Here is a 23583-nt window from a genome sequence, read left to right as displayed (position 1 = left end):
TGGCATTTAAATAATCAAATATTATCCTCCATATTCTGATTTTGGATAAATATCTACATATTTTCAAAAACTAGGAGTGATTACTGCAATATACAGACTCAGAAACGCATCAATGTTCAATGAAAGATTTAACTTTGAAACTTAAACGGAGAAGATGATACGCTTGGTGAGCGGAGTGAATCCACTAGCTGAACGCAAATAACCACAGATTATCAGGAGCTGTTTAGGACAGCACAGATGGAGACACCCAGCGGAGTCCTGGATGCTACTTTCGACACTGATACAAAGCTTCGGTTAGAAGGTTTGTTCTCTTTCTGCAGCTGCAGACATCACCGCTCTTTGAAGCTAACATGCCGCTAAGCTAATATTAGCCGAATAAGCCATCCAAAAAATATTACACGCATACTATAATTAGTCCACAGACTGTAAAAGCAGTTCTAAATGAAAGTCAACAATATAATCAGTTGTTTGGAAGCAATCTGCACCATCCATGGGAAAAAAGTATAAAACAAAACAAAAACACTTATTCTTGGTCTGTACGTAAAAAGGAAGAAGTTACTATAATGTTATTCAAGTTTACAGCTGTAACTACTCTATAAGAAAGACACGCTGATGATACGCGTCTATATAGTTCTGCTGCTGATGGCCTGCCAAACCTTTGACACTTTTAAAAAATGTATTTATTTTTCTGGAGAACTTTACAATCTCTTGTAGAAAAGGAAAAAGATGTGAAAATCGCTGTCAGCTATACGTGCTGAGATCTAAAAGTGGCAGATGGTCTGCCACTATTGTAGTCATATCCATCTATCCATCCATCCCTCCCTTCTCCCTCCCCCCCTCCATCCATCCATCCATCCATCCCTCCATCATCCATCCCTCCCTCCCTCCCTCCATCCATCCATCCATCCACCCATCCATCCCTCCCTTCATTCATCCATCAATCCATTCCTCACTCCCTCCCTTCATCCATCCATCCGGCTCAAGGCGGTTTGGAAAAGTAAACCTTGATATCTCTTGCATTTCCACAGCAAACTGTACCCTCACCTGGGTTGGCAGGGTAAAAGCCAGATAGTGATAAATTAATCAGATACGAAATAGCATGATGTCATACTGGCGAGACACTTTCTTTAAATTATAACAGATGAAAACAACACAGAAACAAAGGACAAGATTGGCAGACATTCATCCATCCTTTCTTCATGGCATGTTTGTTCTTATTGCTAAGTCACATGGGAGGTGAAGATTCGTTCGATGAAACAATGGATTACAATGATGGAAAGGATAAATTCAGTTTAATGAGTCTTTTAAACCTTATAGATTAAAAATACTGTTCTAATTGTCATGAAAATAGTTTACACTTATCTCAAATAAACAGCCAGTGGGGCGCCAGGTAGCTCAACTTGTTGAGACTCTTCTCTCTCCTCCAGGTCCTTGTGACCTACAAAAAATTCACAAATATTTTAATGAATGTCTCAAATTTGTTTTAAAAATGCATCTAAAAAATAAAGGATAGATAAATAAGAAGGTTTGCTGGAGGAACTATTTGTCTTTTGCAGAATTTTATTAGGTGTCTGTAACTTCTGAAGGGAATGTAGCACGTTAGTCCTACACTGTTAATTAAATAAAAGTGAAATCTCTTTTTTTTATTACATACAGATTTGAAGTTCATAGGACAGAAGTAAATAAATACACCTGCATACTGCAACGCAACAATAGTTAGATCATTGTAAACAATATTATGTGTAACAACATCTTATCTGAAAATATAACAACCTCCATTTTTCTGGACCTGCACACAGGTATACAAACAACTACCATAAGACTGCTCAGCATGTAGCACCCTTAGAACAAATTTACTGGGGTGAATACTATCTTCAGAACAGTTTTTAATGCTTAAACAACAAAAAATAATACTTTGATTTTAACCTATCTCTCTGTGTGGTCCAGTTTTACCTTCAGATGTCCGAAAAGTGATTGTTGGTGAAGAAGAGCATCGGCTTTGGAGCTTCTGTGTCAGTCAGGATCATCCAGAACCTGCACACATTAAAGAGGAACTGGAAGACGATTTGACCAGCCAGGGTGGCGATCCACTTCAAGGCCTGCAGTGGGCGTCTATCACCAAGTTTACATTCAGTCCTGTCCCTGTAAAAAGTGAAGATGATGAAGAGAAGCCTCACTCTCCAGAGCTTCATCACAGCCAAAGTAAGAGTAATACAGCTGAACAGATGGAAACAGAAGATGAGAGAGAGGACTTTTGGGAACCAGAGCAAGTCAGAAACTTGTATCCAGATGCACATTTATCACCTAAAACTGATAACAAGGTATCAGAAACTTCTGAAACAGAAATTAGTGATGGTGATTGGGAGCAGAGCAATGAACCTCAGTTGAGGTTAAACACTTTGAACCCCGTTACTGACATCAGCAGTAATGTTGAAAGATCATTCAGCTGTTCTGAATGTGGTCAGAGGTTTGGACGGAAGCCCCATCTGAAAGCACACATGAGAATTCACACCGGTGAGAAACCATTTAGTTGCTCCTTTTGTGATAAAAGGTTTTCTCAGAAGGGAAATTCCATTAGCCACATGAGACTTCATACAGGAGAAAAACCTTTTAGCTGTTCCATCTGTAATAAAAGCTTTAGGTACAGTGGAGATGTAAGCAGGCATATGAAAATCCACACAGGAAAGAAGAAAGCTGATGGCAAAATTAGCGACGTGACTATAAATAACATTCGCATTGGTTCAGAAAAAGATAGGAAGTTGCATCCAGGAAAACATTTGCAACTACCAAGTGATGCTAAGCCTGCAGAACATGAAACTGAACCAAGGGAAGAGTGCTGGAGGGAAAGTAGGGACCAATCAGCTTCATTGTCTCTGATCAATGTATCAAGAAGTGATGAAAAAACTTCCAACGAAGAAACATTTAGCTGCTCTGAATGTGGGGGATCATTTTATCGTAGGGATCATCTTTTGAGCCACATGAGAACCCACACAGGAGAGAAACCTTTCAGCTGCCCTGTTTGTCTGAAGCGTTTCAGCTGTAGCGGCAGCATTTTGGCACACATGAGAATTCACACGGGAGAGAAACCGTTTCAGTGCTCCTTTTGTGGCAAAAGTTTTAGCCAGAAAGGAACTTTACGGCTACACATAAGAATTCACACGGGAGAGAAACCGTTCCGCTGTCCATTTTGTGATAAAAGATTTTCACATAAAAGGCGAATGACCCTACACATGTCCGTCCACACGGAAGAGAAACGTTTCAGTTGCAGTGCGTGTGGCAAAAGATTCACTTGGTATACACAGCTGAAAACCCACAAGTGTGTTAATGAGTCCTCACAGTGTCATCAAAGTCAAACTGGGAGAAAACATCTTCCAAAGGAATCCTTTAGCTGTACTGAGTGTGGGAAGAAGTTTAGCCTGAAGGGCAATCTGAAGACACACATGAGAATTCACACAGGAGAGAAGCCGTTTAGTTGTTCGGTTTGTGGTAAAGGTTTTAAACAGAACATTCATCTGACAGAACACATGACCATTCACACAGGTCAGAAATTACACAAATGTACTGTGTGTGGCAAAGGATTTAATAAGAAGTTGCTTGTCAAGAATCACACGTGCATCTAATTTCAGACAGTTTGTCTTTTCGATGGTAGAAATGCACAAAGTTATCGGTCTTGTGCATTTTTTCTTCAGAGGGGACAAATAAGGTAATACATGTGATTTCCTAAATACAAAGTGTCCTTTCAGTTAAAGTTATCATTATTTGAAATTTTTTGGAGGAGAGTATTTCCTCATATACGTATTTATCTTATGTCAGAATTCTCACCTTGAATCCATCCAATAACATGAGCAATACAGGATGAGTACACAAAGTGTCCAGAAAAGTGAACTTTGTTAGGCTTCTTCTTTTTTTGTGTGTGTGCGTTAGCTGGATGGACAAACCCTAAAACTTCAGTGTAACGTGTGTGGATGGTTATGATCTTTTTTTGTTAATCTAGGTTTTTTTCTTCATGCTCTCTGCACACTCACATAAAACGGGGCTGTTTACACATTATTTGCCACTTTCTCCAAACAAACATACAACATCTGAGAGAGGGCTTATATTTTTAGATCCAAAGTTTTCTTGATTGTGTTTTCTTTCTTTTGCGATTAAAGCTTTGTCCTTTTTTTTATTTTAGTGTTATCCAGAGCTTTTTCTAGTAACAAACTATGTATTTGATCTCATGTTACAGTGATCTTTTTGTCCAGACGATGTGCCTTTTTCCTTTTGGCCCACAGCTTTGCGTAACTGAATTCTAAATTTGTGCTAAAAGGAAAATTACAAGATGTGTAACTTGCACATTTGTGATTTATAAATCTCAGATCAACTTAAATTAATGGCACATACCCTGTGGTTTCTTTTGCTCATACAACACCAGCATACACAAGAGTTTCATTGAGGAATAGTCAAACTAAAGGAGAAGAAACTTGAAAACATGGCAGATGAAATTACAGCAATGATATAGAAGATTAAAACCAAGTGAAGTAAAAATACAGAGCAGTGGCAGATAAATTACTTCTGTGTATAACAGAATAGGGATGTATCACTTAGTATACCTGGTAGTTAATTTCACTACTTCTAATTCTAGTTATGAAACACTACTCAGCCAGGGTTTTACTTTAAATTTATCTTCTAAAGTATATTTTCACTTCTAAGGCTTCTGGTGTCCTTTTTTGTAAAACGTACAAATCAAGCTTTGCAGACCTAAGTAATCATTTTGCAGGTTTTACTACAAGTGTCTCACCTTGACATCTTAGCACTCGAGATTATTGATTATTATTTTACAAAACAGTATATATTTATTAATATTCTATTAATGTCACACCACAGCAAATCTTCAGTGTTTTGTGATTGAGGTTTAATAGAGCGCTGACAGTCTGAGGACATTTTTTAAGGCGCAGGTTAAATTTATCATGAAAAATATTCAGTTTGACAATAAGGGGTTTTTGTTTTGTTTTGTTTTTGTAGTTGGTTAAACTAAATACAGGATTATTTTACTTAATGATTTATGTAATTTTATGAGTTGAATATTATGTGAAGGCCAAGTAAACATTATGTAGACTGAGTCTCAACTCTTGAGTGCTAAAGCTCACCTGCTTCAGCATCTTCTTTCTCTGATCTGCCTGGCAGCTTTGATTCTATCACCTGACAAAATAATACATTGATGCATGCTATGGAAACAAGTGTTTTGATTTAGTGACTAATATTTTCATCATTACTAGTGACCAAATAGCAGTTGATAAACAGCCAAGAAGCAGAACCAATTATAACGGTTTAAATAGATTATAAGCTGGACTTATAGCTGCAAAGTTGCTGAATTAGTGCACATCACATGGATCTCTCAGCTGTTTGTGCAATGGAAAATGTAGGGACATGTCTCTACTGTCTCTACCCAGTTCTATACATGGACATTTTTAACTGGAAAGTCATTTTATCCTTGAATGTTACGTTGTGAAAAAAAAAATTTAATAATTTCCTCATCTGCATTCTGATTATATTCTATTAAACAGTCATTCAAGATAGAATTCTGGTATTTATTTAAATAAACACATATGAATTACTACTGTGTCTGGTTTCTTTGTCTCTCATTAACCAGTGATTTTTAGTAACTTTGTGCAGCAGGTCTTTCTTTTTTTTTTAAACATAAAATACAGCTGAATTATGTGATTTAGTACAGTTTATTTTTTGATCATGTAAAGGGGAATTTCCATCAATACCTAAAAAAAATCAGAACAAATAATAAATGTCTATTTTACTTCTTGATTCAGGCTGCTACTTTTAAGGGTTACCCCAGAGGATCATCTGCCTCCATCTCGTCCTGTTCTTTGCATCATACTCTTCATGCATCTCATTACATTCCTGAACTTAGTTTATAGTATTCCTACTTCTTTTCCTCTCACCATCTTCAAGATCCTATGTCTGATATATCTGCCATCTCTACAGATGTCCAGACCATCTTAGCCGTGCAACCTGAGCTTTCCTGATGTAGTCATTTCCGTACAGAGGCTTGTAGACATGCGCTTGGTCATGTTCTCCCCTCCAGCTTGTCCAATGCTGCATGTTACAAAAGTTGCAAGAAGCCAAAACAACTGGTATCCAGATATTGTGACACTGTGTGCCACCATTTGCAGTTGAAAACAAAAATCAAAGTAAGCGTTATGCACCAGCAGTATGAAAAAAGCAAATCCAGTCAGTCTAAAGATGCAGCACTATTTACATGATTTTTGGAATAAGCTCTGTTTGCTTGTAGGAAAAAAAAGATATCTACAGTATGTTAATGTGGTGTGATAGTAAGAACAATAGGCCAGAAGATGAAAAGATGGAGTTTCTTCAGTTCTCTGTAAACTGACAACACTCACGGAAATACAGCGATGGAAGTGCTGAGTCAACCAAGACTAAGATAAATCATCAGACGTTTGGATGATCTACCACTTTTTTTTGTCCAACTTTTTCCAAATTGGTGATGATTTGTAGCTCATTGAAATGTCTGTTAGACACAAAAAAATAAACTTAGCACAAACAGGCAAATACATTCTGTCAGACATCATTACTGAACCCTTTGACATTACTGGATCATTACCAGGATTTATTGTGGTAGTCAGAAGTGTGTGATTATTATGTTTTAATAATTCATATCTTTATTACAAATAAATATATTTTTGTTTTGGAATTGGCTGAAAAGAATAAAGAAATAGCAAAAATGTTCTTCTCAACTGGCAAAAGTGACACTCACAAAAAACTCAATTAAGCCCAACTCAAGTCAAAAATGTGGAAATTATACAGTTACTACATTAACTGAAAGAAAAATCGTTGCATTTCAAGAGCTGGAACTGTTCAACCAGGTAACCAGGTTGAACAGTTCCAGCAGTTCCAGCTGCTGGTAAATACATACAGTGAAGTAATTCCCTCTAAATGAGCAGTAAGATAAATAAACATGAACCGTAACTTCTCATAACTTTTAACATTTAGTATTAAAAGTAGGACAAGAATATATTGTTTGTGCTGACATAAACTGGGTACAACATCCGTGTCTTTACATGAACACTGAAGCATTTTATTTATTTATTTTTTTTGGCTGTAATTGTTCCTTACCATTTTTCCTTCAGCATGAACATAAAGCAAGGATACAGCAAACAACACACTGTAGTGTACACAAAGTAATCTGACTGTTGTTTTACATTTGAAACAGTAAATCTATTATCAAAAGTTTACTTTAACAAAGCAAACAACTTAAATACAGAGAAATACGCTAAAAAAAAGGACTTAAACAGAAAAAAACATTTCAACCCAAACATGTACAGAGCCACTATTTGTTAATGGATCCACATGATAAATTTCCTTGTGAACATAAATTATGCCCATTTATATTTTATTTCTGAAAGTTCATGATCTGCAGTTTATACTAAGGTGCACATTTGGACTTTTGTACTGACCTTTCAAACGGTGCCTGTGTTCTGCATACATCAGAATTTCCTTCTCACATCTGAAAGTACTACATCACCTTTGCTTTTCAAGCTGGTGTACGGATGTAAAACAGAATCGTTCGATAGAGCAATAGGAAGAGCTGCAAAAAACATGACCTTGTACCAGTTTATGTTGTGTTTTAAAGATAAGCAATGACAGGAGGTCATTATGGCAGGTGTCTTCTCCCTCCCTGGAAACAATGAGGTGGTTTGCTTTGAACCAGCTGAAGTTAAACAGAGCACCCACAGGGAAAGTGTGTGAACAGTCTCCAGATTATTCTTAAATATAGAGGAATTACCTAAATTTCACTTGAGACAAAAGGCAATACTGACTTAACATGCACATTAACATGCACTGATTTTTTAAACACATTTTAAACCAGGATGAAAGATAAAGTTAACATAGTTTCAGCAGCTGCACAGTAATGAATACTGTACCTTAAACTTGCAAGGCAGGTGTTTTTTTCACAAGCTCCTTGTGATCTCAATTAAAAGGCAGTCTTATCAGGTCAGGCTACATGTTTACACTAAGGCACAGCAGGTTGGACCACTTATCTAATACGGGCAGCTAATAGATGGATTAAAATATGTCAGTAGTCATCAATGGCAACTCCTTTTTCCTTTTCACTTAGGGCTCAAAATACATTTTTGAATGAAGGTGCACATGGCAAAAGAATTATTTGCACCAAAATAATTTGGGTGCACAACTAAAATGTGTGAAATATTTACCTTAAATGTAAAAACACATAAATAAAGGTTTTTATTTTAGTTTTCTTAAGTCTGGTTTGGTGTTTAATAAGTGCTGGGCAACGACAGATTTTTTAAAATCACATTATAACGTGCAAAACTCATTAATTCAAAACAAGTGCATTGCAAATTTTTATATTAAGTACTTCAATATGAACAAAAGTGCAACAAGTTTTGGTTTAAAAGACTTATTTGTAAAAACAAGCTGTTTTTTTAACAGCAGTATTCACTTCACACAGCAGCAGTTAAAATAGTTTGTTTTTCTCAACTTAAACATTGAATAAAATCAAACATTTATGTCAAAGAAAGTAAAAATTTCAGGATTTATTTAGTACAGTTAAGCATTTGTTTAACTTTTTGAATGTTTTTGTCTACAGTCTACATTAAAGGATATTAATATCTGACAGTAAGCTGGGTGCAGGATCTGCCAGCAGCAGCGTCACATATACACAGCTGATTTTCAGTCTGGAAGCGGAGCATAAGTAACGTCTTCTGATCTAACCTTAGACAGGAGGGACTACTGCGTGAGGACCGGGCTTCCTGTGAGTGCTTTGGCGCTGGGGAGGGGCCTATGGTCCGTGTGCGTTCAGGCAATTCGTTTTTTCGTTTTAAACCAAAATGGGTAAAACGGAAGTACTGTTGTTTTTCTGTTTTTTCATTTACAATCGAAATCAGAAAAATGGAAAAACAGAACCGATTTTCCTTTCCTATTCCCAGAATTCAAAGACGAAAAACAAGAAGAACCTAATTAAAAATCCATCCCGTTTTTGGATTTTGGTAATTCCTTTTTTTATTTTTCCTTCTGAATTGAAAGATGAAGACATGTTAACAGGCGGCCAGGAAGTTAGAAAATGCTGATTTTCCGCTTTGCAGATTAAGTTGTTCACCATGTTCAACTTTTTCCGATTTTGATTGTAAATGAAAAAAACGAAAAACGACGGTACTTCCGTTTTTCTGATTTTGGTTTGAAACGAAAAAACGAATTGCCTGACCATACACGGACCGCCTATGGCAGCACTGCTGCTTGTTGAGAAAAGAACAATATGTGCTTTCACATCAGAGTCTCCAATAACACCAGAACAAGTCACTAGAATTGTCGCTGTTTTTTTTTCTTTGTTTTTTTTCTCTAGAGGACTCTAAATACTCGTGAAATCTAGCCACAAAGTCGGTAGGCAGGCAACACCACAAGTTACCGGCTTTTCTTTACTTACACAGGTGCATGTGCAGTCACAGTTAGGTGCACCGCTGCAATTTTATGAACACAAACGTGTACATGCACATGGTATTTTTACCAGCTCTTTTTTTTTTTATCAGTAAGAGTTTGATTTTTAATTTGTTTTAATTAAAGGTAATGGCTGTACCTTTCCGAACAATCTCCATGGACAATTTCCCAGAAAGCTCTATAAAAAAACTATATAGTGCATCGTAGGTCCAACATTTGCAGCAATATTCAGTTATTGTTTTTTGGGAGGTTTAAATTATTGAAAGATCAACATTTTTTAAACATCTGCTAAATGTCCTACCTTGACATTTTTTTTTTTTTTTTTTAATTACTGATAACAGTTCTTCTATATTTATGCGTCTCATCACAATACAACATCAAGCTACTGAAAGAAAAGGCACAATTGAGACTGAACCAAGCAAAAACAAAAATACAATAAAAGTCCATATCTGTGGAGAGATAATAATGACATGACTGCTGGTTGAAATTACAAATAATTTTATCATGTCATGCTGGTTATAGGTTGCACAATATGCTTTTGTTTTTGTTTTTTTTGTTTTGTTTTGTTTTTTTTAACATGGGTCCAACAATAAAAACTTGCACTTATCAAAAATGTTTCCAGAATTTTCTTTTGAGTTGTGAAATACATTAAACAAGCACCAAGACTAGGTTTTCTGGGGGAAAAAAAGCATTTCTGTTGTAAGAACTGTTGATTTTGCTTTAAAGAGTGAAACTAGTGTAAAAGTTTTCTCAGCTTTCATTGCACACTCACACCATAATGAAATCAGAGCATCAGACAGAGAATTCACAGGAGTGAAGCTAGGAAATGCTAGTATGAAAAATATAACTGGGTTCAGTAACCTTAATCAGGTTGTGTAATCTCATTAAAGATCCCATATTATACATTTTTTTAACAATTTCATATGGGTATCAGAGGTCCAACAACATTGTTTTTTTTTAAACCTGTTACCCCAAATTCAGTCTTGGTCCTTAATTTCAGCCATTCTAAAAACCTTTAGAAACTTAATTTTGCATAATATGGTACCTTTAACAGAATAAAACATAAGCATTTCAAGTTTTTCCACAATTTTTTTTATAAGTTATTAGATTGAAATGGCTACAGAAAAAATGCATTTTCAAAGAATGCAACTGACCCCAGAAAGGATAGTTTCTGACATGTTTACCAAAAAAGCACTTAAATCATTTTTACTCTCTGTGAACTTCAAGATGTTTTGTAAGACTTCCCTTCTGTCTGTATCTTTTACTACATATTGAGCAGCTGAATGGTTTCTCTCCTGTGTGGATTCTCATGTGAACCTTAAGGTTTCCACTTTCAACAAAACCTTTACCACACACTGTGCATATGTAAGGCTTCTCCCCTGTGTGAATTTTCATGTGCTTCTGCAAACATCCATTCCAAGAGAAACATTTCCAACAGACTGGACACCTGAAAGGCTTTTCTCCGGTGTGACATCTCATGTGTGCCTTTAACTGTCCCTTAAAGCCAAACCTTTTCCCACATTCAGAGCAGCTGAATGGCTTTTTGCAGACTGTACATCCCACAGAGTTTACAGAAATGCCACTGTTACCAGTCCCATTATGAAAACCGAGTGTAGTGCCTGCTTGTAAATGTCCATTTGGATCAGAGTCCATTACTGATTCTGGTCCCCTTAAAGAATTTCTCTTTTCTTCTGTGTGGCTGTGATGAAGCTGCGAGGACTGATGAAGGCTGCAGCCGAATATTGCCTCCCCTTTATGTACTGCCATATGCATTTTCAAATTTCCCCTTTGTGCGTAACTTTTCCCACACACAGCGCAGCTGAAAGGTTTCTCTCCAGTATGAATCCTCATGTGCACTTTAAGATTTCCACTTTCACTGAACATTTTACCACACACAGAGCACCTGAAAGGTTTCTCCCCTGTGTGGATTCTCATGTGTTTCTGTAAGCGTCCTCTCCATGAAAAGCATTTCCTACAGACAGGACACCTGTAAGGCCTTTCCCCTGTGTGACATCTTATGTGTAACTTGAGATAACTAAGGGACCCAAATCTTTTTCCACATTCAGAGCATTTAAATGAGTTCCAGTTATTACATCTAGTATCGTTTGAAGGAATTTCATGATCTACTCTTGAGGGAGGCTCCCGGATTGCATTGCATTCAACAGTGACTTCATTCTTGCAATCTGTATCTGATTCAACTCGTCTACAGTCCTCTTCCTCCAGATTAATTATGTTCTCCTCAGTTTGGTTCTGATGAAGTTGTAAAGACTGCGGTTCCTCCTCATCTTCGCTTTTCACAAGAATAGGACTGAATGTTATCTTGGTGACATCAACCTCCTCCTGTTCATCTTTAATGTGTATGAGTTGTGGCTTTGGGTCCTCGTGGTTCAGACTAGAGCCCTTATCTTGCTGTTGCTCAATGGTAGCCTCTTCTTTCCCCACCAACAGCTGCTGGATGTCTGCAGGGAGCACTGAAAGACACATACACAGGAAAAGCTATGACTTCATGTTCAAGATTGAATATAATTTATCAATAAAATTAATTAAAATAATTATGGGTGTTGTGTAATAACAACTACAGGGCTCCAGACTGCGACCAAATGGTCACATTGTGCGACTAAAATGTGAGACCGTGCGAGTGAATTTTTCATCTACGCGAGCAACGGCAACCAATACATTTGCCAGTCTTTTTCTTGTAGTAGTTACTGAATTTATTTTGTCGCTAACAAACTTCTGCTCCCCTCTTCAGCCCCCTTCAGTAAGGCGCAGATTAGCTGCTGGTTTGCAGACTCAAACTAACTTCAATAAGAGAAAAGGAGACAAACCCCAACGAAGAAGACGACAGCCAATGTGCATGTGAGCGGGGATGAACGAGCACTGTGATTGGCTTATGTGTGAAAAGAGGCAGGTCTTAGGGGAATTTTATATTCTTCAGTGTTGCGACTTTGTCGCTTTATTTAGCGAGTTTTCAGACCCCTCTAGCGGTTTCTTTTTAAAGCGACTAGAGACACATCTAGCGACTTTTTCTGGTATTATTGGAGACTTTTGGAGACTGACATGAATGAACGTAGTTTACTCTTCCCAATGAGGAGCGGGTGCTCTCATATGAGGCTTGGTCTTCTTGCAGTAATGTAATGTCTATTAATGAAGAGTGTGGACAAAAATATTTAAAAAGTTAAAAGTGTTGTGACGTTCCAGACTCCTAATTAAAAAACAAAATACACTTAAAAAAAACTGAACTAAAAAAAGAAAGAAAATATTGACAGAATTATTTTATTTTATTTATTTATTTATTTTGCTCTTCTAAACATTTTTAGGTTGTCTTTTTTATCAATTTTTGCCTTTCCCATGACATCCCTCTCTATGGCAACATCCATTACAACTATATGTACTAGGATGATTATGCTAATTAGCGACTTCTAGCAACTTTTAGGACAGCCAATAGCTACTGTTCTTACTGAGGAGTTGGGAACAGTGGCTGGAGAGGAGTATCAGTCCCTGAAGCTGTTTATTGCCAGGAACTACATGGACAAGTCTTACCATGCCCTGTGGAGGATGATGGTGACAAAGTTACCGCTTCGACTACAAAGTGAAAATCAAATCAAATCATCAAATCTGATCTGATTTGACAACTTCTATGTCTACTTGTTTTGTATTAGTGCAGCCAGTAAGATGTTTTTTTTAATGTTATGTCAACTGCTGCACGATAAAATGTGAATTGTAAACATTGTAATTTCTGAATTTATTGTTCAAGTATTTATCACTAATATAGTGAAAATGAGAGGAAATGTGAATATTTGCTTTGCAAGGCGATTTCAGGGTGCGCCCCTAAATTTTATGCTTGCGCTCCTAAAAATTTAAGTTAGGGGCCACTGTGCTCCTCGTAAAAAAAAAGTTAGTTTGGAGCCCTGAACTACATATCTTTTTGTAAAAACACATCACCTAATAGTAATACTTGAAATATATATATTAACTGTAAATGGGTTTTTTTCTAAGTGCTATGACCAATTGTAAGAAAAAAGGAAAGGAACGAAGTTACAGCTGGATACAAAATATACACTGGAATTTATTTTGTACACATTAACACAATTCACATGCTTCAAATATGATTTCAAATCCCCAAAGCCTTACATCAGAGTGCATCCCCTCCTAATGATGCAGAACTCTAGCTGCTCAACAGTCCTGGTGCCTTTGTTGTAGGATTTTCTGTTGTTATGTGCTGATTTCTGCTGATGTGCCAAATCTTTTCACTGTAAAATGCTTTGGGTGCTTTAAAAAGAGCTACATAAAATCTAATCCATTATTATTCATCATTCATTAATCTAATGGTGAATGGTCTGGACTACAGGCAGACCAGTTCACCACCCAGACTTCTCCGGTGAAGCCATGCTGTTGGGATGGATGTAGTGTGTGGTAGCATTGTCTTGCTGGAATATGCAAGGTCTTCCCTGAAAGAGATGTGTGAATGGGAGCATATCTTGCTCTGAAACCACAGCATACTTTGTAGCACTGAAGGAGTCTTTACATCTACTGCAACCCTTTCACGTTGTGACGGTGCACAATTACATCATAGAAACCATATTTACATTTACTGCAGAGAGCCCTCTGCATGTACGTCTTAAAAGAAGAGCAGGCTTGACAACACTGTTATTGAAGTCTCATTATAATGTACGTATCAGAAATGTGTTTACAATAAAAGACTTTGCTCGTGTTCTAAGATGTACATGCAGAGAAATGTACACTATTGTGCCCCCCCCGAAAAGTGTTTCACATAAATGTAAAGTTGCTTTGTCGTTGGTAAAAGTGTTTCAGCATTGGACTTTTGTAAATGTAAATATGGCTTCTATTATGTGACAATGTAAAAGTGTTGCAGCAGATGTAAATTTGCATTGCAAAAATGTGTTTCACTCGATGTAATATTGTTTTGCATTTCCCAACCACCGTACTTTGCAGACCTTACCAACAGAGATGCAGCCTTTTGTACCGTCTATTGATAACAGCAAGCAGAATGACCCCTCTCCTCTTTAGTCCATAGGACATGATGAATACCTAATAAACCCCCCCTCAAAAAAATAAAAAATAAAAAAACAAAATCACTGACCCAGAGAGGATGCCATTGTTTCTGAATCATGTTCACATATGGCCTCTTCTTTGCATGCTAGAGCTTTTACCTGCATTTGTGGATTGCGCAGTTGGCAGAAAGTGATTTCTGGAGGTGTTTCTGAACCCATGCAGTAGTTTCCACTGCATGGGTTCCACTGTTTTTAATGTAGAGCAGCTCGACAACCAGGGGCCCATGAGCATTCAGTTTTCACCTTCAACCTTGTCCCACGTGCACAGAGAGATTCCTCCTGATTCTCTGAATGTTTTGATGACATTATACACTGTAGATAGGATCTGAAATTACTTCACAACTAGTGAATAACATTTTTCTGCATTTGTACCAACACAATTTGTCACAGACTGGTGAACATCTTCCCATATACATATGAAAGGCTTTGCCTCTCTGAAATGCTCCTTTTATATCCAGTCATATTAATGATCTATTGCCAATAAATCTGATTAGATGTCAAAAGCTTCTCCAGTTGTTTTTAATTTGTGCCAATTACTTTTCCAGCCTTTTGTTGGCTTGTTCCAACTTTTATGAGATGTGTTGCTAATATTTTCCATAAAATAGCTAAATGTGTGTTTTGACACCTGATATGTTATCTTTACTGAGAATGAGTTATATGTTCATTATTAAATCAAACACATATTAGTAATACAAGCAAGACAAAAATATTAATAGTATTGCAATTAATATTTATTGTTATGCTCCTTTATTTTGTATTTGTGCTCCCATTTCTGTGCACTAAATGGAAATGGTCATGTTTTCCTAATGCAGTACTGATTTTTTTAAGGTACCAAGTTTCAAATTACAGTATCATGACAAGCCTGGAGAAGCATATTACTTTGTTATGGTAACAATATTAAAGTACCTATCCTGTGTTATGACATGTCAAACACTGGCTGTAGCTTTTATGTGTAAATATCTGAAAAAGATTAAAATAACTTATCACATGAATAAATTCTCTGCTTTATATTGAAAAGTAGTTATCCAGAAGTGGTTAATATGCACTTAACCTTTTTGTGAAGTCAAGTGGGTTTAAAAATGGTCTCTCTCTCTATTTTTTTTTTTCTTTTTGCATTAGATCACTACATTGTTGGCTTTTAGGTAATTATTATTTGACATTACTTAAAACATTTTACAAGGCTTTCAAGCAAAACAATTTGCCTGCTGTAAGCTGTGACTGTCCTGTGGGAATTATCCACTCTGTGCAGCTGGATATACAGGTGAAACAAAAAAAATATATATATTGCGCAAAACTTAATTTATTTCAGTAACTTAACTTAACTAAGATATTATATAGACTCATTACATGCAAAGTGGGATATTTCAAGCATTTATTCATTATAATTTTAATGATTATGGCTGAAAGCTTTAAAATTGGGCTGGAAAGGGATACAAAACCTATGAAAAGAAGCAACCTTTTGAATAAACCATAATTACTTTGTATGCAAGGGTATCTTTCCCTCTTGCTGCTCCTCTCAGCTTCAAGGAAAGCGAGGGAGAGCTATCCCTGCATTACCAATTACCAGAGGGTCCACCAAGCGGACTCCAGTCTGGTACTACAGAACATCTACACATCTGTGATGACAACACATCAGATTAGAAAGTGTTTAGATATTTTACTATAAAGCAATGAATAGCAATGAGAAAGTGTGAAATGCAGCCATGGATTGCTCCAATTTTCAGAGCCACAAAGGAGAGAACATGATCCCGTTTGTTTGTCACTTTCATTGTTGTTAAAGCTGCGATGCGGGCTCCACCATCCACTGGTGCAGCTATCTCTTTATAATTACGGTTAACAATCTAGGTCGGGTCAAAAATTGTGGCCCTGAGTGAACGATTGAAGGCGAGAATAACCAGAAAAGCATTCTTGCTAACCTACCATATGCAGGACATCCTGGCATTTTTGGCAAACTAAATCAAACACAGTTTCTATTGGAAATGTAAAATCTTGTATCTGCCTAATTTGACAGTATCTTATTATAAATTTCAGGACGCTGTCTCAGTGTTGGTTGTGGAAACTTTAGTTTTCCCTGACGATGTTCAACAATTCAGTGTTTAGGGTCAGACTAGAGTTTCCTGAAACGGACCTCAGATTCTTTGCAGCAGGTAGCTGCTGATAATTTGCGGTGCACAAAGGCTTGTCCGATTTTAGCTCAGCGGACACGTTCAAGCAACAAAATGAGAACAAACCTGCTCTGTGCTGCTTCATTTCAGCCGTTAAAACCACATCCAGAAAGTCGCGATGGCGGCGCTCCGTCTCTTCTTCATACTCTTGTATTGTTTTCTCTAAATGTCCGAGTATGTCGTCCACAGCTGCAGTGAGCCGCTGGCTGATAAAAACCTTCAGACCCTGAAGTCTGGACATGCTCACCCAGTAACACAACACAATTAAATTCAGGGGGTTTTCACTGTTTGATGTTGGAAGTTACTGTCTTTGCTTAGCTTCTAACATTTAAACTAAACCAAAGGATCACTTCTTGGTGGTTAATTATGGACGCGTAACTCTAACTGCACGCTCACAAACGTGATCACTTCCGTGTCAAATTTACCACTGTATCTACAATTTTGGAAAAACAAATAGAGAAACTGACCTAATGCCACAAACGCAAGATCAGAATATACAACATATTAATTAAAACTTAATATATAAACTGATTACCAAAAGAACGTTGTAGTTAGATAAGAAAATATAGAAATGGGGGTGGGGGCTGTCTGGTTTTATTGTGAAGGCCGGGGTTTAAACGGAAGTAACATATCCTCCCGCGTGTACGTGCTAGCATCTGCAGTTGTGCGACCGACCGAGCTGCAAGGGCTGAGAAAACATGGGAAGCCAATGGAAATAAAATAGAATTATCTGTAAAAGTTTTGTTTTCTGCGTCTGACGCTGCAATTTGTGGGAAAGGCTCAGATGTCAGTAACTTAAAGATTCGTTCTAACGGTTGTTACTCAACTAGGTTAAAAAAAAAGTCTTTTTGGACATTTTGAGAGATCAGTACACTGATATGAGAAATGAATTGATCGCCAACGAAAATTCTTGGAGGTGGTTTCAAACTCTGCCACGATGCGGAGAACAGGTATGTTTTCTTTCTTTTGGAAATAATTGTTTTTCATGTTGATGTGTTGATGTTGCACAGAATTATTGCTATGCTAACGCTGAAGCATCCTGTTACTTAGGCTAACAGCTCTTGAGTTGTTAGGAAGCACACACTACCTGGTAGATTCTCAATCAGATTGGCAATTCTTCCCGATCAAGGCCAATCGGATCAACTGACATGTTTACGTGATGCATTTTTATTATGGCTGGAGGTTTAATCTGATAAAAAGTGCTCCATGTAAACACAGCTAGTTTTAAATGCTGTGATTGTATCCAGCTGGAAAGTTGGTGTGACAAAACTCTGACCTCTTCTTCTCAAATTACTGTGTATTTTCAAACAAAAATGTTTTATTCATCCCATATATTATTTTATGTACTTTTTAACGCTTCTTCTGCACCTCTATGTAATGCTTTTAAAGTTTTATGTAAAGCATTTTGATTTGTCTTCTACATAATATGTGCAAAACAAATGAACTTGCCTTGCCATACTTCAGGTAATCTTTTGTTACTCTTCTACATATGGGTTTAGAATTTCTTTCTAAAAGGGAAGCAGGGGCATGTGTTGTGGCAGATGTTTTGGCTGTTTTTCTGCTTTGCCAAAAATTGTATCCCCTTTCTGTAAGGGCCAGTGTGTGATTTATTTTACACATACTGTATGTCAGATAATCTTTAATTACTCTAGTAAATACATGGAAGTGAAATCTTATTTTGCCAGAGCTGGAGGCTCTCAATGTTATGAAATCTCCTCTAAAGCACTGTTTATTTTTTAAAATTTCCCTGAGGACTCTCCAAAGGGATTAATAAAGTATTTCTATTCTATTCTAAATGATGAATTCCACATTATCATGCATAAAAAGACCCCAGTAGGATTTAAGTAAAGTCTGCTAAATTTAACCTCATTGTGATTTTTCACTTTAAATAAACTTTATTCTGAACCAGGGACCTGCACTCAAATATTTAAAAAAAAAAAAAACAAAAAAAAAAAAAACAGTGTTTCCATGACCATTATATTAGGAGGGTGCCCCAACCCACCAACATCAACCCCTGCCACCCCTAGAAGATCAAATTTATTTTATTTTCTAATTACTCAGTTAATATCTTGTATATTATCTTATTATTTAGGTTTTTTCTATTTTACACCAGATCACAACTGCAGTAATGTAAGGTCCCCTTTCCTTTAGAACAGCTTTATATTCTGTTCTTTTATTATAAAAAATAAACAGCCTGGTTTTATCCTTGTTATTCTCATGTTGACATGTAATTACGTCATGTCTCTACATGTCTCATCCCGGTTTTTTTAGTCTAGTTTTAGTCAACTATAAGTTGAGCATTTTAGTCTTTATTTTAGTCCAAGAAAACATCATTTTCTTTGTCTAGTTTTAGTTTAAAAAAACTGTCAACACTTTAGTTTTACTCAGGACAATCATTTTACCCTTTTACTTTTTTTTGTCAGCAGATAATATTGAACATTGTTAGTAGTACATTACATTGTTTGTTAGTAGTTAGTAGAACATTGTTAAATTTAGTTTAACATTGTTACACATTGGTAAATGTAGTTTAACAATATTAAACAATCCATTTAAAAGTCATACATTTAAAGAGTAGGGATGCATGATATATCGGCATTAATATCGGTATCGGCCGATGTTAGTCATTTTTTAACATATCGGTATCGGTCCGATAACTGGGCCGATATTAACAGCCGATATTTATTTTCGTATAATTGCTGATTGTGTACATGTGTTGGAAGGTTTGGCCATGCAGCCATGTTTGGACATGTGACAGCGATGCAGCACTACATTGTGGGATGTAACTGAAGCAAGAAGCAATTTCAGCTGTGTGGTAATTTTTCACGGTGTAAAAAGAAGGTACTCGAAAAGCAGTATGCAATATCCGCAAAGTCAAAGTAATGCGAGGAGGATGCCATGTCAACACGTTCAGCACCACAAATTTGATATGTCACCCGAAAAACTGCCATCCAGAACCTCACAAACAATGGTGGGAAGCTAACACCCCTAATGTTTGCTTTATTTTCACTTTGTACAGAATTTGATAATCTTAAACCTTTTAAAACAAAATATATATATCGATATCGGTTATCATCCATAACAACAATATTAATATCGAATATCGGTATCGGCCAAAATTTTCATATCGGTGCATCCCTACTTTAAACATAACTATCCTATTTTATGCAGAAATAATTGCAGGCATTTTTATGTTTACATGCATTTATTTATATTAATATTGATGCCAATCCTAATCAAATGTCCTTGTGATGGTAACCTGAAGACAAACAGAACAGCATGTTATGTCACCAAATAAATACACTGGGATACAAACTCCTAGAGCAGTGGTGCTCAACCTTTTTTAGCTTGGAACCCCATTTTGATTTCACAAAACTCTGGCGACCCCAAACATTCAAAACACAAACAATTTACTTACTTTTATACCACATTTAGGCAATTTCATGTATGAAAATGTAGTTTAAAGTTGTTTTGAATTAAGTGTGGCATATTATTTTATTTTATCTAGATGATTTGTTTTAGTACGTTTTAATTTGCATCCATGTGTACCTGCCCTGGTGTTTTGTGTTCACTATAGTTCGCTTGCAGCTCCTAGATTAGCTCATACTTCTGTCTGAAAACATGGTTGCCCGACCAGTATAACGTATCTAAGTTAGCGAAAATTCAACTTCACACACAATTCTACCAACAAGTGGCTACTATTTCTACAAGCTACGAAGCTAGTAAGTTAGCCAGCGGTTTGCGGTCGGTCTAACGTTATTGTTGGAACATTACAGTCGTTGGTTTAATGTAACGTTATAAACAACCACCACTAAACTTTTTGTTAACTTACCTACTTAAGTTACATGTCTCTTCACGTTTGTTGTGTTTTTTCCAGCTACATTTCCAGACCACATTCCTTCCCTTCGACTAAAATTAAGCATAAGGTTTTTTTCTGTGTGTGTGTGGCAGAAGAGCGAGATCAGGGCTCCAGACTAACTTTTTTTACGAGGAGCACAGTGGCCCCTAAATTTAAACAAAACAAGTAGACATAGAAGTTGTCAAATCAGATCAGACTTGATTTGATTTTCACTTTGTAGTCGAAGCAGAACGGCAACTTTGTCACCATCATCCCCCACACGCCATGGTAAGACTTGTCCATGTAGTTCCTGGCAATAAACAGCTTCAGGGACTGATACTCCTCTCCAGCCACTGTTCCCAACTCCTCAGTAAAAACAGTAGCTATTGGCTGTCCTGAAAGTTGCTAGAAGTCCCTAATTAGCATAGTCAGCCTAGTACATATAGTTGTAAGGAGGGACGTCGTGGGAAAGGCAAAAATTGATAAAAAAAAAAAAAAAAAAAAAGACAACCTAAAAATGTTTAGAACAGCAAAATAAATAAATAAAATAATAATGCTGTCAATATTTTTCTTTATTTTTTGGTTCAGTTTTTTTAAGTGTATTTTATTTTTTAATTAGGAGTCTGGAACATGTTGCAGCACTTTTAACTTTTTAAATATTTTTGTCCACACTCTTCATTATTGACAGTTCTCTGACGGTAAGCCAGCGCAGGATCCTCCAGCAGCAGCTTTGTACGTTTCATTTCCAGCCTGGTCATGAAACAAGTGAACGTCGTCAGCTCTGAATACAGCTGCTGCTGCTGCAAGAAGACCAAGATGAGATTCGTATGAGAGGGGTCTGAACAGCACCCGCTCCTCATTGGGAAGAGTAAACTACGTTCATTCACGTCAGTCTTCAAAAGTCTCCAATAATACCAGAAAAAGTCGCTAGATTTGTCTCTAGTCGCTTTATTAAAAAAAAAAAGCCGCTAGAGGGGTCTGAAAACTTGCTAAATATAGCGACAAAGTCGCTAAGTTGGCAACACTGAGAAATAATAAATTCCCCCAAGACCCGCCTCTTTTCACACATAAGCCAATCACAGTGGTCGTTCGTCCCGCTCACATGCACATTGGCTGTCGTCTTCTTCGTTGGTGTTCGTCTCCTTTTCTTGTATTGAAGTGAGATTGAGTTGGCAAACCAGCAGCTAATTTGGACATTACTGTGAACTACTGGGCTGAAGAGGGGAGCAGAAGTTTGTTAGCGACAAAATAAATTCAGTTATAACTACTACAAGAAAAAGACCGGCAAATGTATTGGTTACCATTGCTCGAGTAGATGAAAAATTCACTCGCACTGTCTCACATTTTAGTTGCAAAATGCGACCATTTGGTCGCAGCCTGGAGCCCTGAAGAGGTTCGTCTAATTTTTTGCCAACGAGCTGACGTTCCCCATCAGTACCGAGGGAATTGAGAGTTGGTATCTCTGCCTGATGTTGTGTGGTAGCCGAGCTTTTAGCTTGGCACCGGCCCGGTAACCCCGGTGTTTCCACATCAATTCCGCTGGGATTGGGTGATGAAAGCCGACGTGTCTTTTGTCCCTGAGGGCCAGCAGATCTTCCTTCGAGTAAGGTATAATGTGCTTCATATTGTGTGAATCCATGGGATAGAAAACTGACAAAGTGTGTAGAAATAAGAAATATGCAGCCAGTGTTGGCAAGAACCAAACAAATGTAAAACAGATAAGAATAAAAACTGAAGACAAGAAAAAAATTCAGACTCTGTTATGATGCAAGCAACCCATCTTGCTTCCATTAATGGTTCTTGTGAAATATTGTGCTTAAGTGATTTCACTGAATATAATAAACAAAATGCACTTTGCCTGTATAACATTACATACATAACAAATCCAACAAATTAAGATTACATTTCCATTATTTAACGAAGTTTGCGATATTTTGGGTGACCCAGGCAGTATTGTGGAAGAAGGCACAGGAAAAGCTGTAAAATGGAATTTTGTCATATATTTATCTTTTGATCATTGATAAATTACTACTGTTCTTCATTTTCCCCCAATGTATATCTCTGTTTTTCAGTGTTTCCTCCAGCCATTCAACAGTTGGGGTTAAATGAAGACGAGGTGTCTACTACACTTCTGGAGGGGAATCTCGGTTTCAACCAGGAGGGACGGGGGGAAATGGAAGCTGATGGAGTGGACTCTGGAGGATCAGATTCAGAACCAGATGTTGATAAGAATACTGAGAAGGACGCATGTAGTGGCAAAGAGCGAAAGGACACAATACATTGCTGCTCTAAGTTAAGACACAAAGGAAAGAGCAACTTGGATGCTCACATGAAAACACAAATAGGGCAACGTTTCGATTGTTCCTTTTGTGGTAGAATGTTCAAAAAAAGACAGGGTCTGATGTGCCACTTAAAGTCCCATACAGCTAAGAGAACCTTGAGCTGCACAGTTTGTCGCAAACGATTTATACAGAATACAGGATTGAAATGCCACATAAAAATCCACTCTGGGGACAAACCATTTAGTTGTACTACATGTAAAGGAACGTTCAGGTCATCAAAACAGGTCAAAATCCATAAGAGCACAGGTGAATCATCAGATCTTCCCAATAATGAGCCTGATATGACACTTGGATGTCCTAAAGCTGATGAAATGTTTTCTAGCTGCTACTCCCAGCAGATACACAAGAAAACTCACCTTGAAAAGGATGTGTTTACTTGCGCAGAGTGTGGCATGCATTTTCGATTTATCTCGCAACTGAAGTCTCACAGGATGAAACACACCAGAGAAAGACAGTTTTGCTGCAGTATATGTAACAGAATGTTTAGATGGCCGTCACAGTTGAAATTTCATAAGTGTGATAGCACGTCACTGGATGGCAGGTGTAAACCTGAGAAAACACACAGCTGTCCTAAATGTGGTGAAACGTTTTCTACAAGGGTCCTTCTTGAAATCCACAGAAAAAATCATCAGGAAATATTCAGCTGCACTGAGTGTATAATGCAGTTTCAGTATCGTTCTCAATTGAGGATACACATGAGG

General features: G+C 37.1%; 3 protein-coding genes across 3 annotated transcripts; 2 read left to right on the top strand and 1 right to left on the bottom strand.

Annotated features, from left to right (window-relative positions):
- Positions 1–15: 15 nt before the first annotated feature.
- Positions 16–4295, top strand: LOC121656819 (gastrula zinc finger protein XlCGF57.1-like). Its single transcript, XM_042011984.1, has 2 exons — positions 16–301; positions 1948–4295. Exons 1-2 carry the CDS (start codon positions 238–240, stop codon positions 3618–3620), a joined length of 1737 nt encoding a protein of 578 aa, XP_041867918.1. The 5' UTR covers positions 16–237; the 3' UTR covers positions 3621–4295.
- A 6224-nt stretch (positions 4296–10519) lies between these two features.
- On the bottom strand, positions 10520–17070 carry LOC121656823 (gastrula zinc finger protein XlCGF57.1-like). The gene is made up of 2 exons (XM_042011988.1): positions 16772–17070; positions 10520–11939 (listed from the first exon to the last, which is right to left on the bottom strand). Exons 1-2 carry the CDS (start codon positions 16944–16946, stop codon positions 10675–10677), a joined length of 1440 nt encoding a protein of 479 aa, XP_041867922.1. The 5' UTR covers positions 16947–17070; the 3' UTR covers positions 10520–10674.
- A 292-nt stretch (positions 17071–17362) lies between these two features.
- On the top strand, positions 17363–23581 carry LOC121628097 (oocyte zinc finger protein XlCOF19-like). The gene is made up of 3 exons (XM_041966999.1): positions 17363–17655; positions 22613–23461; positions 23571–23581. Exons 1-3 carry the CDS (start codon positions 17643–17645, stop codon positions 23579–23581), a joined length of 873 nt encoding a protein of 290 aa, XP_041822933.1. The 5' UTR covers positions 17363–17642.
- Positions 23582–23583: the final 2 nt, after the last annotated feature.

Source organism: Melanotaenia boesemani, chromosome 17 (assembly GCF_017639745.1).
Source record: "Melanotaenia boesemani isolate fMelBoe1 chromosome 17, fMelBoe1.pri, whole genome shotgun sequence".
Taxonomy (NCBI): domain Eukaryota; kingdom Metazoa; phylum Chordata; class Actinopteri; order Atheriniformes; family Melanotaeniidae; genus Melanotaenia; species Melanotaenia boesemani.
This window is presented reverse-complemented; position numbering and strand designations above follow the sequence as displayed.

What these genes read in the sequence shown, in the direction of transcription:
- LOC121656819 (XM_042011984.1), top strand. Translation starts at nt 238, where the DNA reads ATGGAGACACCCAGCGGAGTCCTGGATGCTACTTTCGACACTGATACA. An exon ending in TACAAAGCTTCGGTTAGAAG is followed by an intron (nt 302 to 1,947) that starts GTTTGTTCTCTT and finishes TGTGTGGTCCAG; the next exon opens with TTTTACCTTCAGATGTCCGA.
- LOC121656823 (XM_042011988.1), bottom strand. Translation starts at nt 16,946, where the DNA reads ATGTCCAGACTTCAGGGTCTGAAGGTTTTTATCAGCCAGCGGCTCACT. An exon ending in AATGAAGCAGCACAGAGCAG is followed by an intron (nt 11,940 to 16,771) that starts GTTTGTTCTCAT and finishes TGTGTCTTTCAG; the next exon opens with TGCTCCCTGCAGACATCCAG.